Source organism: Gopherus evgoodei, chromosome 2 (assembly GCF_007399415.2).
Source record: "Gopherus evgoodei ecotype Sinaloan lineage chromosome 2, rGopEvg1_v1.p, whole genome shotgun sequence".
NCBI lineage: Eukaryota > Metazoa > Chordata > Testudines > Testudinidae > Gopherus > Gopherus evgoodei.
This window is the reverse complement of record NC_044323.1, coordinates 125,223,195-125,242,955: the sequence shown is the minus strand read 5'-3', so window position 1 is coordinate 125,242,955 and position 19,761 is coordinate 125,223,195. Positions and strand designations below refer to the sequence as shown.

At 39.8% G+C, this 19,761-nt stretch overlaps 1 protein-coding gene across 5 annotated transcripts in view; it reads right to left on the bottom strand.

Moving 5' to 3' along the window:
* Positions 1 to 19,761, bottom strand: part of LPCAT1 (lysophosphatidylcholine acyltransferase 1) — a 200,921-nt gene that overhangs the window by 101,600 nt on the left and 79,560 nt on the right. For all 5 annotated transcript variants that reach the window (XM_030551642.1, XM_030551641.1, XM_030551643.1 and 2 more), the window contains 4 exons: positions 19,318 to 19,376; positions 14,021 to 14,055; positions 12,694 to 12,748; positions 2,391 to 2,473 (listed from right to left, as the gene is read on the bottom strand). In XM_030551642.1, coding sequence (XP_030407502.1) covers positions 2,391 to 2,473; positions 12,694 to 12,748; positions 14,021 to 14,055; positions 19,318 to 19,376 — 232 coding nt within the window. The remainder of the gene's footprint in view (positions 1 to 2,390; positions 2,474 to 12,693; positions 12,749 to 14,020; positions 14,056 to 19,317; positions 19,377 to 19,761) is intronic.

The following is a 19,761-nucleotide window of genomic DNA, read 5'->3' as shown; positions in this document are numbered from 1 at the left end:
CTTGCAAAGTATGCATCCAGGTATCAGCACTCAAATTTGAACACAAAAAAATGTGGCCGGATTAACTCCCCTTCAAGTATTACATCCTTGATACAAGTATGTGTGCCTGATAGTTACCTTAATACGGTTTTCTAGCTACATACAAGTGGGAACTGACTAACACAGTCACAAAGACTATGTTCTGGGGAACATCCTTGACAAAGGTGGAATTGAGCAAGGGGAAGGAGTCTTCCATGGGATTAAGCAACATAGTTAATACATGCAGCAGAGGAGAATTTGTACTTCCCAAAGTCATTTACAGGAGGCAAAGTAGACAACAAAGTGGCAGTGGAAGGGGAAACGATAAAGTAGATGCTTCTCCTCTCATTCCCTTCTCCAGGACTAGTGAGAAACAGTGGGGAGAACTGTTAACCAAGCACAGGGATGCCACTTGGGCTGGGGAAAGATGACCCTCTCAGTGCAAGCTGAGATAAGTGGTTACCCAACATACCTTTCTGTGGGGCTGGGGAAGGCAATGAGACTGGCCAGTATGGCCAAATGCCCTTTCCCCAAAAAAACAGGGAACCAGATGCAATATCAGGCAGCACTGGGAGGAGGTAACAGGTATCACAAGAAGACTGCAGATGTAGATTTCCATCTTTCCTTTAACCCTCCTCCAGGGTCAAGGCAAACTCAAGTAGTACCAAGGAAGAACAACCTTACCCAAGAGTCTCTCTATAAAGCCAGGCAGAAAGAAGTGCTGGAAATCGAACTCAGACTCTTCCATCCCCCACCATTCCCAGCCATCCAGAGGAGCAGAATGGGGGAGTAAGGGAAAAAGATTTCCCACAACCCCTTGGCATCATCCACACCAGGCAGAAGTGGAGGCAGACCTCTTCCAGAGTACCCCTGCAGGACTCCAGGAAGCATAAGGAGGAGTCCCCTCATGGGACCTCAGGAGACACCTAGTAATGGGATCCTCAAGAACAGAATTAACTGACAGGGCACAGGAGAGAGATTTAACCCTCTGTGCTGGCATACATACGGTTTCACAGCTACATTATCAAATGACATTTCAATAGCTGTCCCCACTTCAATTTTGTTTAATAAATACATATTATTGTAAATATACTATAGCTTTCTTATACTTATCTCATGGAAAAGCATACATTTTATGGCAATTATATGGAAAAATCAGTTTTCATTTTATTTTTTGTCTAGTTAGAAATATATACAACCTTTAAATCAGTATTGAATATAAATTCTACACGCATTCATATGTCAAATTAAAGCAACAGTTTAGAAACATTTAGAACATATCCAGTATTTGGATAAATATTTGAACTTCCTTAAGAAAGTTTGAGTATAAGCCACAGGAAAAATACATATCAAATACTTTTCTATGTTAGCAATACCATCAAACAAGTAATCATTAAAACCACACATCAATACAATCCTAAGCAAGACCAATTATTTTCTTTTCATATCTATATGTGTGTGTGTGTATGTATATATATATATAAAGAAAATAAGGACATAAAATATCCTGTTAAATGTAAATTACAAGGTTGCTGACCAAATTAAGATAAATATATAAAAAGTAAGACAGGTATTACAAGTTTAAGTCAAAAGAAACACTGGACTATTATGACAGGGAAATTATGTAAAAATTATAAGGTGCTATGTGTGTATTGCTGCAGTGGTACAAAAGAAATAAGAAATGAAAATAAACTTGAGAAAAAAACATGTGATTGTGTACCTATACTATCAGTGCATAAACACAATGGAACAGTGTTAAAGTTTGTGCATTTCATGAATCATGAGTCCTTAACTGTACAACATTATTTGCCTTTGGAAATAGTGTTTCCCATTTAATCAGTATTATATCATTAAGATAGACTGAGCTCACTGTCATGAACTCTTTTTAGATTTCTGTATTTTTACATTTGAAATAATGTTAGACAGAATAATTATATATACATTTATAATCCTAGGTGTACCCTATTTTTTTCCTCAATTTTTAAAAAAAAAGTAAATTATCTTAAACTTCAAGTTATAGCCATTATTTCTTTTTGCTAAGTTCTTATACTATAACAAAATGTTGTAAGTGCCATGTTAAGATCTGAGGTACGTAGACAGCTAAAGGAACTACAGTAAAGGCAGTATAGTATTGCTATAATACTTGCTTTCTGCCAATCCTTGCAGTTTCTTACTTTTCTCAAATAATAAAACACATCAGAAAGAAAAAAGTTAACAATATGTAAAGTTTTAAATACATCATTATGAAATATAACCTACATTTATCTGCAGGCAAGAAAATACTGATAACCTTCAATACTTCTTTTTGATACTAAAGTGAAATCAAGCATCTATTTCTAGTCTATAATCCAATATATTATCAGCATACTTACTCTGCCATTACACGTCTGACATTATTTGCATACAAAGATGGGTTTTTCTTTTCCTCTTCTGAAGGTATATAAACAGGTAGGAACTGTACATAGAAAACTAAATTATAGCAAAGTATTTAACATTTAAAAATATTTGTATTACAGCATTACAGTGAAAAATAAAACAGAACTGCTTCTTAAATTTATAGGACTGCAACAATATTAAGTTAAAAGCAATCAAAAAAAAATTTAGAAAATTAAATCTTCATACCCTGAGCTAAGAAAAGCCACATCAAATGCTATAGATGACCATACAGCTATGACTCTGTTTATTTCTACCTTACAGATACAGATTAGTGATGTTTGATTTCCTCTTCTGAGTTCGGGGCAAGAAGATATGTTTTCCCAAACTCAGTGATTCTCCATCTTCATTCTGTACACCATTTCATAAGAGAACATTTGCTTTATGGACCCTGCCCATACCTCTAATCTTTCATTCCCCCATTATCTGGTTCCTGGTTTGTTTGTTCCTGGCTATGTGGATAACCAGGCAGAGAAGTGACCACACCAAGCCCACGTCCAGACTAACCCGCGGCATCGGCGGGTTAAAATCGATTGCTCGGGGATCGATATATCGCTTCTAGTCTGGACGCGATGTATCGATCCCCGAGCGTGCTTACATCGATTCCGGAACTCCGTCAACCCGAACGGAGTTCCGGAATCGACACGGAGAGCCGCGGACATCGATGCAGCGCCGTCCAGACGGGTGAGTACCTCGATTTTAGAAATTCGACTTCAGCTACGTTATTTCCGTAGCTGAAGTTGCGTATCTAAAATCGATTTTAATATCTAGTCTGGACGTGGCCACAACAGTGGTAATGATCCAAACATTGTTTTGAGAACTTATATGGTTCTAATTCATTAGGCATACTTACTGGTTTCATTATCTATTTTAGGATTATATACTGCTGTTTATCCTAACATCCAAACACCTTTCACATAAAGCAGATTAGGAATAGTGAAGATTTTAGTGGACATCATGGAGTCTCTGTTTTTTCTCCCTTTTTGGGTTCAGTGACCGAAAGCACCACGTATTCACATCCTCCTCACGACTGTAATAATCTTTGTACAAAAGATAACTTGTGAAAACTAACTCGCAGGCCAATAATATCATGGTGAAATGTATATAAGAACACATGTAAAGTTATGAATTCTCCTGGCTTGATGTTCTTAGCACATGTTCAAAACCATGCAGCCCTACCCAGGCAGAAGTTTTCTGAACAAAGAAATGTGTGTTGACCTCAATTTATATACACTGCATATACTCGTTCATTGTCCCATTCATCTATAAGCCGAACCCCCAAAATGGATAGGTAAAATTAGTAAAAACTGTATGACCCTTTCATAAGCCGACCCTATATTTCAGGTGCTGGAAAACTTTGGCTCCCGGCCCGTCAGGGTGAGCTGCCGGTGGGTTGAGACATTTTGTTTACTTGGAGAGTCTGCAGCCATGGAGCCCCTCAGCTCCCTGTGGCTGTGGTTCGCTGTTCCCAGCCAATGGGAGCTGTGGGAAGTGGTGCACCACTTCCCACAGCTCCCATTGGCTGAGAACGGCAAACCACAGTCACAGGGAGCTGAGGGGCTCCATGCCTGCCGACACTCCAGGTAAATAAAATGACTATGTATTAGATATTCAATTCAATGATTCCATAGAGTTCAAAATCATCAACTTTTGGTGTAGACCCATTTATAAGCCGACCCCCACTCTTTGAAGCATCACTTTTTTACCAAAAATATTCGGCTTATGAAGGAGTATATACGGTAAGTAGTAAAGACGGTCTGTGAGACAGCAGGCAGAGGAAATGGCATTTGCATTTCACCAAACACAAGTGAGAAGAAAGGGCATGGGAGTCTCCTTCACCACCAGATTCCATGTCACCTTCTTTACTGTTTGAATAAACTTTGCTTTGAGAGGTAACCCTCAGAAGAATCCACTTAAAAGATTAACTGGACTATACGAGAAAGTGACAGAAAACTCCAAACTCCCTCTCTCTCTTTTATCTAAGACAACAAAGGAACCAGCCCTTTGATTTTGGGGGAAGAGCCTGACCTAAGAATTTGGTCAGCCACGTTGCTGGAAACATATGGTAAGGATTTTACCTTTAACCATATTTAGATTATTAAGTTTTAGCTATGAAAAAACATTTCATCTTTATTTTTCTTGTACCTCATTTCTGACTTTAATACCTGATACCGGAATTCACTTAGAAGTCTATCTTCTTTTGTTAATAAATTAACATTTTTTAATCCAAACCAATCCAGTGCTGTGTTTAAACTGAACTGTTTGGGAATTCCAATTAAAGTGGCAAACTGTTGAAGGGCAACTGTTTACATCTGAACTATCCATGAGTGGTCAAGTAGTAACCAAGGCTGGTGGAAGCCAGAGTGTGACTGGTGTGTTGCTGACAGGCTGCTGGACCAGCGTGGTAGCTATACCCAGTCAGTGTGTGACCTGCATTATAACAGATTTTCTGTGAGTGTCTCAGGTTGGGAGCTACAACATCAAAACATTGTGAGGTACCCAAGGTTGCAGGGCAGGTGGTGACAATCCCTCACTTATCTGAATTGCAACAGGTGTCTAATCATGAAAATTTAACAGCATGACAAAAGAGTATTAAAGTGCCTTATGAGAAAATGACTTGCTTATCAGAGGTATACAATTTATGACCGAAGTATCTTGTAACACTTGTGCTCTGAAGGTATGTCATTGGATTTCATTCTTGAACTACCGGTGCAGTAAACCATAGATTTTCCTCACACAAAGTTTTTTGGGGATCTCTGTGGTACTGGTAGCTATAACCTACAGTTTTCTTACTATTCATTAGTACCTCTTCTCTTGCTAAAATCTTCTAAGTCAATTCCTTTATCAGTGGAAAGCAATGGCTCCTAAATTTCAGTCAATTCAAACATACCAAAAAATCCAGATGTATGAATAACATTTCAACTTTTAAAGAGAGTAGGAGGCCTGTGATATGCTGGGTCAACTTCTCAAATCCAATGAGGCTGCTGATATAATGTGTTACTAAAGCTGACGTAAGCCAGCAAAGGGACACAATGAGAAATTTATGGCAAGCAGAGTTAAAGACAATAAGGAGGTTGTATTTATTTATTTTAAACTATATCAAAAACAAAAAGAAATCTTAACAACGGTGTTAGTCCATTCCTACACAGACATAGGAGAATTGTCAATCATAATGCAGAAAAGTCAGAAGTGTTCAATAAATATTTCTGTTCTGTATTTGTGACAGAAGAAGAGGTATATAGCATATGAATAAATACTTTTCATTCTAACAGTAATTCAGTCTCACATTAAACAGCAGCCACTAATAAGTTAGACACATAAATCAGCAGGTCCAGCTAACTTGCACCCTAGAACTTTAGAAGAGTTGGCTGAGGAGCACTTTGGATTATTAATGTTGATGTTCAGTAACTATTGGAACACTGGGAAAATTCCAGGGGACTGAAAGAAAGCTAATAATGTGCCCATATTAAAAATGGGTAAGCAGGAAGATATAGATAACTACAGGCCTGTCAGTCCGCTATTAAGGCCAGCTGTTCTCAAACTGTGGGTTGTGACCCCATTTTAATGGGGTCACCAGAGCTGGCATTAGACTTGCTGGGGCCAAAGCCCAAGCCCCGTCAAAGCCAAAGCGCACCACCCCGGGCTGAAGTCTGAGCCCCATCATCTGAGGCGGAAGCTCTTGGGGCAGTGGGGCTTGAGCTTTGACCCCCTCCTCCCAGGGTGGCAAGGCTCAGGCTTCAATCCCCCATCCTGGGGTCATGTAGCAATTTTTGTTATTAAAAGGGGGTCACAGTGCAATTAAATTTGAAAACCCCTGTCCTAGGCAAAACAACAGAGCAGGTGATATGAGATTCAATTAATAAAGATTTAAAGGAGGAGAATATAATTAAATGCTAGTCACTATAAGTTTATAGAAACTAGATCTTTTCCAACTAACTTGGTATCTTTTTACAAGATGACAGGTTTGACTGATAAAAGATAATAATATTGATGTAATATATTTAGACTTCTATAATGCTTTTGACTTGGAACTATAAGACATCTTGATGAAGAAACTAGAATACAAAATCAACATGGCACATATAAAATGGGTTAAAAGCCAGCTAACTGACAAGTCTCTAAATGTTACTGTAAATGAGGAATCAGAGGACCCCACAGCAATCAGTTCCTGGTCCTACAATAATGTTTTTATCAATGACCTGGAAGGAAACAAAATCATCACTGATAAAGTTTGTAGATGACACAAAGATTAGTAGACTGGCAAATAATGAAGAGAATAGGTCACTGATATACAGTGACCTGGACCACTTGGTAAACAGGACACAGGCAAACAAGGTATTTCAATATGGCCAAATGTAAGGTCATACACCTAGGAACAAAGAATGTAGGCCACAGTTACAAGAGGGGAGAGACTATCCTGGAAAGCAACAATGCTGAAAAGTCATAGTCAGGGGTCATAGTAGATAATCAGCTAAACATGAACTCACAGTGCAATGCTTTGGCCAAAAGGGCTAATGCGAACTTTGGGTTTACAAATGGGAATACTGAGTAATGGTTCAAAGATTATTTTATATTTGTATTTGGCAATGGAGTGACTGTTACACGAATACTGTCTAGTTCTGGTGTCAACAGTTCAAGAAGGATTTTGAAAAATTGGAAAGGGTGCAGAGAAGAGCTGAAGAATGATTAAAAGATCGGAAAACATGCCTTAGAGTGATAGACTCAAGGAAGTCAATCTATTTAGCTTATCAAAGAGAAGGTTAACGGGTGAGTTGATCACAATCTATATGTTCCTTCTTAAGGAACAAATATTTGATAACACAAGGCTCTTCAATATAGCAGACAAAGATCTAACGAGAACCAATGGATGGAAGCTGAAGCCAGGAAAATTCAGACGAGAAATAAGGCTCACCTTTTTTTAAAAAAAACAAACAAACAAAAAAACAGGGAAGGCAATTAATCAGTGGAACAGCTTTGTTAGCTCCAGTTTTCCACTGCTGGCAATTTTAAAATGAAGATTAGAAGGTTTTGCAAGAGAAGTACTCTAGCTCAATTACAGCTATTGGACTTGAAGCAGAAATTAATACAACCATGGTCCTATGGCCTGAGTTATAGAAAAGGGCAGACTAGACAATCACAATATGAATAAACAGGCCAGTATGAGGATGATCCTTTGGTAGCCCAGAGTTGATCTAGCGGGGTTTAATCTACAACCCCCTTATCTCTTCTGCCAGGGTAGCAAGGGAAGCGAGTGGTCAGACTGCTTCCTCAGTCCTCCACTGTTTTCTGCCCCACATGGACATTGAAGCTCAACATGATGAAAGTAGCCCAAGAGTCCTCAAACACATTGCAAGTTGTTCAGAACATATAAAAATTAACTGAAAATGTCCTTTGCACTACCATCCCTCTTGGCTTGTGTTCTGTGCAGTTTAGCTGTAATGGAGAATCTGGTCTAGTATCTTCAGATAACAAGAATTACAACATCTTTACTTCCTCTAAAAGATATAAAAGAGGTTGCAAGATAGCTTGCCCAAACTAGGCATCAGATATGGAGGCCAAGGTGATGGGAAAATGCAGTATAAAAGCATATGAATCTCTCAAAAACGGAAGCGAACAGACATGAGTATCTATGGGCATCACAGCCTTCACCATTGTATTGCCTGAATCAATGGGTATCCAACATCTTTGGCCAGGCCAGGCCAAGCCTATACCTCCTAAAGAAACTTTTTTGAACACTACCTTTTGCTGAAGACATTCCACATGACTAAATTATTTAGCTAAATAGGTCTGGTAGTCTGCAACAGAGTACTGTGACTCTTTACTAGCAAGACCTTTCACTATGAGTGTCTCAGTAACCACTATTAAGTTTGTAGGTGCTATGCACAGTAACTCCTCACTTAACGTTGTCGTTATGTTCTTCAGAAATGTTACTTTAAGTGAAATGATGTTAAGCAAACTGAATTTCCACATAAGAACCAATGTAAATGAGGGGGTTAGCTTCCAGCGAAATTTTTTCACCAGACAAAAGACTATACAAACACGCACACACACACAGTATAAGTTTTAAACAAACAATTTAATACTGTACACAGCAATCATGATTGTGAAGCTTGGTTGAGAAGGCGGAGTGAGAGGATGGGATATTTCCCAAGGAATGCCTTGCTGCTAAATGATGAATAAGCATTCGGCTGAGCCCTCAAGAGTTAACACATTGTTGTTAATGTAGCCTCACACTCCACAAGGCAGCAAGATTTGAGGGTGGAGACACAATAGACACATGGCAGTGGCTGCAAACATTCCCTGTGGAAACTGAACGTGATGATAATCCCACACTATCCCAATGGAGCACACCACTCCCTCAACTTTCCAAAGTACCAAAGGGTGCAGGTGAAAGAGACAGACACACACAGTGTGTGTGTGTATGTGTGTGTATGAGAGAGAGTGAGAGACAGATGCGCATTGCCCCATTAAGTATGTTGACCCTACCCTCAGTACACTGCCTTTTTAAGTAGATCAGCAAGTTGAGACAGCAGCTGCTGCCAGCAAGCTCCCTCCCTCCTGAACCCTGTCGGAGATGGGGTAAAGGAGCAGGGGGCAGGAGAGGGAGGAGGGGGACATCCTGACATCAGCACCCCTATTTCCCCACACCTCCTGCACAGCAAGGAGGAGGCTCCCAGGAGCAGCTCCAAGACAGAGGGGCAGGAGCAGCACATGACAGTAGGGGAAGGGACACCTCAACTCCCCAGCAATTGATAGTCTGCTGGGTGGTTGCTGCACAGGGAACATAGGGGAGCTGATGGAGGGCTGCCAGTACATCCTGGTTCCAAGCCCCCACCAGCTAGCTGCAAGGGGCTGCTCTTCCTGCAAGCAGTGGACAAAGCAGGCGGCTGCCAAACAACGTTATAAGGGAGCATTGCTCATCTTTAAACAAGCATATTCTCTAACAGATCAGCAACATAACAGGGAAACAATGTTAACCGGGACGACATTAAGTGAGGAGTTACTTTAATAAGTTTGGCCAATTTATCTTCTAGCCAAAGCTATCTGAAGCACCAAACTCTCCCATGGGCTTTGTGCAAAATCCCATGCATTTTGAAAAGTACTCAGAATGGCCTACCTCTGCTTCTATTGAAGTCCATGGTAAAACTCAGATTGATTTCAATGGGAAGAGAGTTAAACCAAAGCTAAACTCCCGAAAATACACTCAATTTTTGAACTGTTGAATACACTGGGAGAGTAGAGTAGTTTGAACAGATTATGTTTTCTTAAAGCCCATTTAAAATAGAGTTCAAGGAGACAATAATTTGTTTTGGAAGCCTATCAAGTGATTTCTACTTCCTGGACAGGTATCAAATGGAAGCTGGCAATTTTAGCCAGCCAAAGAAGAAACTGGGACAACACTGGATATTCCAGGGGCAAGTTAAAATGTGTCCGAGGGATGTGCTGGCCACTGCTTCCTGCAGCCCTCATTGGCCTTGAGCGACGAACAAAGATATAACCAGCAAACCTGTGGACGCAGCAGGTAAATAAACCGGCCTGGCCAGGGCTTTCCCTGAACAAGCGGCAGACCGGCTTTGAGAACCACTGATTTAGAGCACCATTTCCCAACAACAGGTCCATGGATCAGTGCTGGTTCCTGAGACCTCTCTGACATCGTTTAGGAAGGCAGCAAGCCAGTCCCTAGTATCAAAAAGGTAGAGAAACACTGATTTAAAGAACCAAGATACCTTTGACAGATAAGAGTTCCTTGCTGTCTTACACTGGAAGCTCAATATCCTTGAGTAGACACCCAGTGCATAATGTCTGTAAAAGCAGCAAAGAATCCTGTGGCACCTTATAGACTAACACAGGATTCTTTGCCGCTTTTACAGATCCAGACTAACACGGCTACCCCTCTGATACTTGAATGTCTGTAAAGAAGTTTAAAATGTATTTGGAATGGATTTAATTTAAACTTGTTCAAAATGTACAAAAATGTAGATTTTACTAAAAACCCTTTAACATGGTCTACTTGTGAAATATATTTTATATAAAAGTTACTTTATCTCAATTAGTAGCAGAATTTTTTTCATTTTATTTCAGATACTCAGTTGTGAAAGAGATGGTTGTCTGGGTCTCAATTTTTCTCTCTTTCTTTCTTTCTAACACTACCTGATTAAATATTATTATTCCACTTTGAAATCTTGAAACCTTCTCAGTCTGTTAACAAAGTTAAGTGCACCAATATAAAATGGTTAATCCTTCTTTGGGACAGGGAGTGTGACCATATCTCTGTTCAGAACCCCATAAAGGCACATTTTTCTCAGTTACAATTGTATAAATCTAAATGAATTCCACTGACAATAAATACATAAATAAATTAAAAAAGGAGTACTTGTGGCACCTTAGATACTAACAAATTTATTTAAGCATAAGTATCTGATGAAGTGGGCTGTAGCCCACGAAAGCTTATGCTCAAATAAATTTGTTAGTCTCTAAGGTGCCACAAGTACTCCTGTTCTTTTTGCGGATACAGACTAACAGAGCTGCTACTCTGAAAACTGATTTAAAAGTATCCCTGCATCACTTTATGTAACATATAAAGCTCAAGATAATAAAATGAGCATGGGTTGAGAGAAGGTTCCTGCATGCCAAGAGTCTGATTCTGCTGCCCTTAATTTCTCTGAGAAGCGATTTACTGTGTAAACAGTAATATTGATTTTCCATTCAATTTACCACATAAACATACATTTGGACTAAGTGCAACATAAGATACTATGCAAGAATGACAAAGGGTAACAGAATCAGTCCCTTTAAAGCCTGTAGATGTTGTAAAGTGAAAGTAATTGAGGTAGTGTTCCTATGCACATTATGGAGGTATACAGGAGGGAGCTCCACTCTAATGTTCCTTAAGGAATAAAATGTCATCCCCTGCCACATAACTTTTAAGCTCACCTCTCTATGAAGTGCACAAGAATGGCATAGAACAAAGATTCAGTGCTTTCGAGTTAAATAGTTCCAGACTTATTTGCCAATTTTTGTAAGCCAGTAGAGTTCTGAAGCCCGGCGGGGAACTACTTTTTATCTTTTCACCAAAAATCTGGGAAATTAATTTAATTATGCAGAGAACATTAAAGAACACGTGGTTAAGCACTGAAAAAATCAGGATATGCAAAAAGTTAACTGCATGCAAATACTCCAATAAAATATTGTGCAAGTGTTTCTACAACCTGAGACAAATTTGTTCAGCAACGTGTACTGTGTACTACCCTATTTATGCCATACATTGCTTTTAAAAATAACATACTTAACCAGTGGTACATTTGTGTAACAGAGCAATAGTAAGTGTTAACTGCAAACTAACTGCCTCATCTCCTCTACTAAATTATTAGATTAGAGGATCATGATGGTGCCTTCAGGCCTTAATCCATGAATCTACTGCCCCTAAGGAAGGTTGTGCTGTTATGAGAGAAACAGCTGGTAAGTTATTAAAATATGTATCTGAGAGAAGAAAACATAAAAACATCAAACTATCAAAGATACCCTGGACAATTATGACAATCAAAATAGTATAAGCATTCAAGAATAAAATACAGTACAAAGTGCTACAAAATATATAAGCAATGCTATAAAAAATGTATATTAAACTGTATCTTTTGAGAAAAATAGTATGTTATCATGTAATAGAAGAATATTGTAGTAAAAATGCACAAGAGAACAAGTTAAGGGTTGTACATGAAATCTTAACTTTTGCATTTCCTGACTCTTGTGTGCTTAACTGTGGAACTTTAACATTTGAGGCATGAATTAAGAGTGTTTGGATGAGAAGAAATTATATGCAGTTACTTTTACTCCTGAAGAAAATCCTTAGTTGCACATCAATACTAACATCCAAAATAAAATACATAGTTACCAGTATATTAACTGGAATGACCATAAGCCCTTTAGAAAGCAGTCTTATGCATAACAGTCCCTTCGGAGACAGAACTACATGGTGATTAAGAGGTTAATCTTGTAAGTGGAGAGGAAGGCTAGTTCTGCTGAAACTTTGGTGAGCCAAGCTTTCAAACAATAGAACTATTTATCCAAAATGTGAGTCATATTCAGTCTGCGCGCAATGAAGTGTTAACATTTTAAGTCTGATTATACATTTTAATTACATTGTTTTGCTGCAGAAATAATATTGTATCATGTATACACAGTCTACAAGAAATGAAGTTTAGTATTGCCTAAAATAGAAAGCATTACTGCTTTTATACTAACCTCAATTTCCACAAAATTGTGAAACTGACACAAGGTAAGCCACAGAATTTCCAGCCTTAAAAAATGAAAAAGACAAGTTTTGAATGTAGCAAATAAGCAATACACAGAATGCTGAACTCTTCACCTAACATTATGTTTTTCAGGTAAGACACGTTTTTAAAAAATAAAACTACTTTTGGATTGCACCTTTATGTGTTTTTACTGGTTTCTGTGATCCTCTAAGTTGCATATTAAAAGCAAGGCAATAAAGTAGGAAATCTGAAGCTGTAGAAAAAGTGGCATTCATTATATAACAAGTACACATTTACATACTTTTAACAAAGTAGTAAATTTGCTTTAAAAAAGCATCATGGTCAACACCTGCGTTATTTAAATAAAAAAGTCAGAAGGTGCTGAGACTTTTTGTTTTGACTTGTGGAACAAACTATTATCCACCTTTATTTTATTTTATTTTATTTTGAAGTTAGGTGTAAAAGCACAAGACCTATTTTATTAGTCTAGCCTTGGAAAATAACAGAACCAGTTCAGTTTTAGACAGCACTGAGAAACTACTCTTCAGGCAGCCAACTAATGATTTAGTAAGGTTCTAAAATATTTTGTCTTCCACTATAGCTACAGAAGTCCCATAGGCACTAATTTACCAAGGAACTGAAGTAGATGAGGAAGAGCCTGGTGAATCTGAGTTACCTCCAATCAGTAGCAGAGTTGTATATGTTTTGTCTTGTCAAGAGTTTTCAATGTAATTCAGACTGCCTGGATTCAGAATGGATTGTTTGCCTTTAGGAAACAGACTCTTTTCTGGTGGGGGACAGAGAAACATAGAGTCTTCTTTGCTTGACATTTGGCAAGTACCATGTTGAGTGAACGGAGCTGTATGGAGGAAACTTTCAGAAGTATCAAGTGTGGCAGCCCACTTAGAGGTATTTTCCCAGAAAATATCTTACACCTTAGTCCACACTGGTTTCTGATTCTGTTTGAGGTGCTTGTTTAAACCTACAAAGCTTTAAATGATTAGAGTTCTGGCTGCCTGAAAAACAGCCTCTTATCTTGATGCTATATTACAGCAGGTAAGATCAATTAAGGCACTCAGCTAATAGCTCAGATACAGGAGGAGGCTAATGGCAGGGCATTTTCCATAGAATTCACTTTTTCTCTTCGTCTACAAGATTCAAAATCTGTCATTCATTTCTTATTCAAAAACCTCTATCCCCAGACACTTTTTGAGCTAAAATATTTGAAAGCACACTTGTACAATTTCATATAACAATATCAAACTAATTCAGGAAAGCAATTGCAGCACAAAGGGAATAAAATAGGATTGACTTACGCTCCTGGACCTTGCCACGTCCAAGTGATCGTATCCTACATAACAAACAAACAAAGACGCATTGCAAATTCAGTTAATTTGTATTGTAAACTCTTTCACAGCACAATACATGGCACATGCTCTAAATAAGGGGCAGGCAACCTTTTTGGCCTGAGGGCTGCATCAGGTTTTGTAAATTGTATGAAGGGCCAGTGAGGGGAGGGGGTCATGGCCCAGCCTCCACCTCTTATCTGCCCTCCCCTTCTCCCCCTGGACTCTTGCCCCATCCAACTCCTCCTCTCATTCCTGATGACCTCCCTGGGGGCCCTGCACCATCCAACCACCTCTTCTCCCTGTCCTCTGACTGCCCCCAGAACCCTTGCCCCTGACTGCCCCCTGCTGCCCTATCCAACCCCCCTCCTTCCTGACTGCTCCCCAGAACCCCTGCCCCCATTCAACTCCGTCCCCCCACAATCACCATCCACATCCTCACCCCCTGACCACCACCCCGAACTCCTATGCCCTCTATCCAACACCCCCTGCTCCCTGGCCCCTTACTGCGCTGCCTGGAGCACCGGTGGCTGGTGGTGCTACAATCGGGTCATGCTGCTGCCGCCGCTACCATGCAGCACAGAGCACCAGATCAGGCTGGGCTCTGCAGCTGCGCTGCCCCAGGAGCTCACAGCTCCATCACCCAGAGCATTGCGGCGGAGTGAGCGAGCTGAGGCTGCAGGGGAGGGGAGACAGCAGGGGAAGGGCCAGGAGCTAGCCTCCCAGGCCTGGAGCCTGGGGGCCAGGCAGGATGGTCCCGCAGGCCAGATGTGGCCTGCAGTCCGTAGTTTACCCACCCCTCCTCTAAATTTTCATGGAAATCACAATCCACTATTTTAAAAATCTACCTTACATTACCTTACATTCAGATATTAGGAATGGCAATATACAAAAACCTGTAGAAGAACACTTCAACCTCCCTGGCCACACTATAGCAGACCTTAAGGTAGCCATCCTGCAGCAAAAAAACTTCAGGACCAGACTTCAAAGAGAAACTGCTGAGCTTCAGTTCATCTGCAAATCTGACACCATCAGCTCAGGATTAAACAAAGACTGTGGATGGCTTGCCAACTACAAAACCAGTTTCTCCTCCCTTGGTTTTCACACCTCAACTGCTAGAACAGGGCCTCATCCTCCCTGATTGAACTAACCTCATTATCTCTAGCTTGCCTGCATATATATACCTGCCCCTGGAAATTTCCACTACATGCATCTGACGAAGTGGGTATTCACCCACGAAAGCTCATGCTCCAAAACGTCTGTTAATCTATAAGGTGGCACAGGATTCTTCGCTCAAAAGACAAAACATTGAAAAATATACTTCGAAATAAATATGGTGCAGATTCATTTCCCTAATTAGCAGATTTTTCACATACAAAAAACACTGTCAGCATCCTTGACTTTTGCTTAAAAGAACAAAACAGTAAAGGAATAGAAGTACTGTCTCAAGAGATTACATTATCTCTCCTCTGACTCTCTGTATTGTCTTGAACACAAAATATTTCTTTTTCTCTGAAGAAAACCAGCCACCCAAAATTGAAGATGCAGTACGCGCGCACACACACACACACACACGCACACACACACACCCCAAAAAACCCCTAAAGCATTATAATTACTCCACAGACTCTGCCCTGTAAATTTTTCCTTAATTAGTTTAATCTTGTTGGAGGTCTGCGCTGACTTTGTGACAAGAGAACTGCCAGGAAAGACACTCATTTATACAGCAAAATCATTCAATATATGGTAGTAGTGTACAGATATATAGGAAGCTACAGTTTGTACCATGAAGAACTTATAATCTAAAAAGACAAAACCAGTGAAAGATGGGAGAGAAGGATGCAATATACAGAATGGTCAAGGTAATGACTGGCACAAATGTTATTAGTTCAGTGTCTTCCATTTTTGTTACACAGAAATAAAGCTATTCTCAATAGCACCTCTACCTTGCCAATATGAGTTAGCTACCTTTTTGTTGGCATTATAGCAAAAGTGGGACTTTAAGAGGTATTTGAAACAGGAGAGGGTACTGCCTTTGCAGACTAGTTCAGAAAAGACTAGTTTCATGCGTAAAAGGAAAGCCTGGAAAAAAGCACCGAAATTATTGTGGAAGAAGTGGACAAGCTAGGCATCAAGGGTGGAGTAAAAGGAGTGAAACATGGTGTAAGAGAGAAGGGTAGAAAGTAAGAAGGGATAGTTATGCAGGGTCTAGAAGAGGAGACCAAGAAGCAAACTTGATCACGTAAAGAAAGGAATAATGGGGAGATGCAATATTTAGATCAAGTGAGGAAAGTTAATAGTAAACGGGTAACAACATGGGTGTCAAGGAGGCAAGAAAGAAGCAGGTCACAGCAGCCAAAAGGGAAGACTATGGGGGCCTACAGAAAAAGAGTTTTAATTGTGTGGACTGAGGGAGGGGGGAACAGAACCTTAGAAATGCTTGAGGAAGAAAATGAAAGATTTTGCAAAGATCTGGATTTGTGATTTGGGGGGGGGGGAGAAGGGGGGGCAGCCGCGGGACCAGCGTACCCTCCGCAGGCAAACCGCCGGAGGCAGCCTGCCTGCCATGCTTGGGGCGGCAAAATCCCTAGAGCTGCCCCTGACGATGACTTCTAGGTTATGGGCTGGAGCAACTACATAAATAGGTAATGGAAAATGGAGGCATAAAAAGGGTTCAGAAGAAAGATAAGGACTTCAGTTTTCAAGAAGGAAATATCAAACAGATAGTAGTTTAAGCACTACACCCTCCTAACTGTATGTTTCTAGATTTGATGTTTGGTACCAAACTCAATTCAGAATCAATAAGATTAAGAGTCCCAGGATCTTGAAACTTATGGACAATGTCAAAATCTTGCTTTAATATCTTCATCACTGCTTAAAACAGAAACAGAATAAAAGAAAATAGCATGTACAAAAAACAAGAAAATCAAAGTTAAATATGCTTACATGAATCTGAAAGGTTAGCAGCTATGAAAAAGAAACAGTGAATTGACTATAATGGCTAAAGTTAAATCTTGAGTTTAATATTTTTTCTGAGCTTGATAAAAACAAGAATATGTTATATGAAAAGAAAAAGGGACACTTTCCACGATAATCAATGGTGGAATGTGACTTAAGACTCATCCTACTTCTAGGGTGATGTGGCAACTTCCAATAGCCAGTTGTAATCTTCCATTGCTAGAAGGGCTGCTATTGGTGATCCTGGAGCTGCTGAAGTACCCTGGGACTGCAGACCTATTAAGTCTGGGTTTCTTTTATAGGAGTCTTTCATTTTCAGGCATTCTCCTTCAGGCATCTGAGTGTTGCCTGAATCGCTCAAATCAGAGAACACCTATGGCCTAGAGCAGCAACCATAGTTCTGTAGATACCAGAGAAATCAAGCCTCCTCCCTAGATTGCCACTATTTGACTAGCAAATAGGACAGTCGTTTCTCAAAAGTGGGCAATGTCTTAATACCTCGTTTCTGGGTAGTGATATCATTAGGTAATGAATTCAACTCAGTATTCTGGCCACCACTTTAAGCAGCGGATATGACCTCTCTGACCTGGGAAATTCTGGCAGTTTGTTGTATCTGTTAACATACCTGGGCAAAAAATTCTCAACCCAAAAGTCACCTCAAGCAGTTGTAACTCATGTGTCCCTCCCACTCCATGTGCGAATTAACTGTCATTACTAAGTAAGGATATGGGCAGTGGCTACAAAGACCAATGATCAGTCTCTATTTTGGAAGATGGGGTTCCTGACTGCAGGAGACAGACTGGCTGAAGCTTATAATAGGCTCTCACTACCCTGTTATGTAAACACAGACAAGGAGTACTGCCAGAAAACTAATGTTATCTGCGGCTGATGTAGATGCTCTAAATATTTATAATAGCTTCCAGCGCTCACTCATGGATAGCACTGATTATGATATGGTCATAGCACAGGTTGAAGCTTGTGTACCTAGAAAGTGTAACCTTTGAAAGATTCCTCTTCCACGCAAGAGTGCAAAAGGAACAAGAAAGTATTGAAGAATGTGTCACAAGCTCAAGGCTCAAGAGCCAGTCTTGCAATTTTAAGACCCCTTTGAGGATTTCTTGGTAAGAGACAAGCTGATGGTAGGCTACAGTGATGAGAAAGCACATATTTATGGAGAAATTGTTAGCTGACTGGAGAACAAGCCATGGAAATCTGCAAAGCAATGGAATAAGCAAAATTGTTGCTGTAGGCTTTAAATAAGGACAAGGGCAAAAAAAAAAAGGAAATTATCATGCAGCAGAATATGAAGGAGCATGAAAGGAATACATGAGGAAATCAGATGGTATTAGTGCTGTGGAGCATTGTTAAGGCTGTTAAGTTATTAATGCTACTAGTGCTGCTGTCCTTGGAGCTCCAGCGTTAGCTGCACTAGCAGAGAGTACAGCTTGCTGATTCAACAACCCTTGATGTTATTCATAAAGAAGGACCACAAGGTTCGGTTTGATGGCAAAGGCACTCAGCCAGGTTTGTTGTTGAGAAAGCACAGTACAAGTGCCTCATAGGAGCTACAGGTATACTAATACATGTATGCCTGCAACAATGGTACCAGTTCAATCAGGACACTAGGATTCTGTCCCCTAGACTAGCACAAAGATTCCCCTCCTATCACTTCTCCTTTTATATTTTGATACAAACAAGTTAGCTACTACACTCCAGTAGGTGTTAGTTACCACCCTAATCCTCATACACATGAGTTCAAACAAAAGATGCTTATCCATTATCCTGTCATCTCCTCCTTATTTTAACAAGGGGTCAGTGTATTCTTGTATCATCTCTTATGAATGCTTTAAAATAGTTACTTGAGAGATCTATGTCTTTTCATACCATCCTCTCCAGTCAGGAACGTGCTTACTTAGTTAGCTGATACCCAGTGAATTACTAGTCTGCTGAGGTGCGTGCTACTCTGGTTCACAACCTTTCGTTCACACAGCAAGTTATGCTTAGGGCTCCTGCAAGGCCTACGGTCCCTTCCTTTTTGTCGTTTTATGGGCAGGATGTTTACCCGTCATCCCAGAAAAGCATAATGAATTAACTGAAAATGACACTGTGGACTAAATACTGTTTCTCGGCCATTTTGCTTTACTCATCCATACATTCATTCCCCAAGTGTCTAATGGTCAACACATTCCCTTGTACAATCTGTGGACTGTTCCTCTTTTCTAATTGTTCTTAGTTCCATCTAGTGGGCTGGCAACGTCCAAAAAAGCAACGTCCTATTACCCTTAATCTGCAGAGCAAGCTGAACTTACCAATTTGTTCGGATAACGCAAAACTACTGGCTGGACAGGAACTCCAGGAATAAATGCTCCTGGAAAGCACACATTACACATCATTAGTCTTTGGCATATTTTCTTATTGTCAGATAAATTACTCATTACAAAAAAGATTATGTGATTATTGGTTACGTCGTTAGTCTGCTGTGTACAGTAGCAGAAATTCATAGCATGCTAGTGGAAAGAATACAAGATCTAGAAGTTGCAAAATATACATCAATATTCCACAGAAAAAGTCATTTAAAAAAAGGCAGTGTTGGTAACTGACAACAACGTACATACCTATCTTATTTAGAAGATACAAGAATTAAGAAGAATGGAAATATAGACATTTGAAATCCACCAAAACCTACATAAATCATAATCAATTATGAAGACATTCATATTTTAGTACAGCCAAATCCCTAAATTTGACTTATG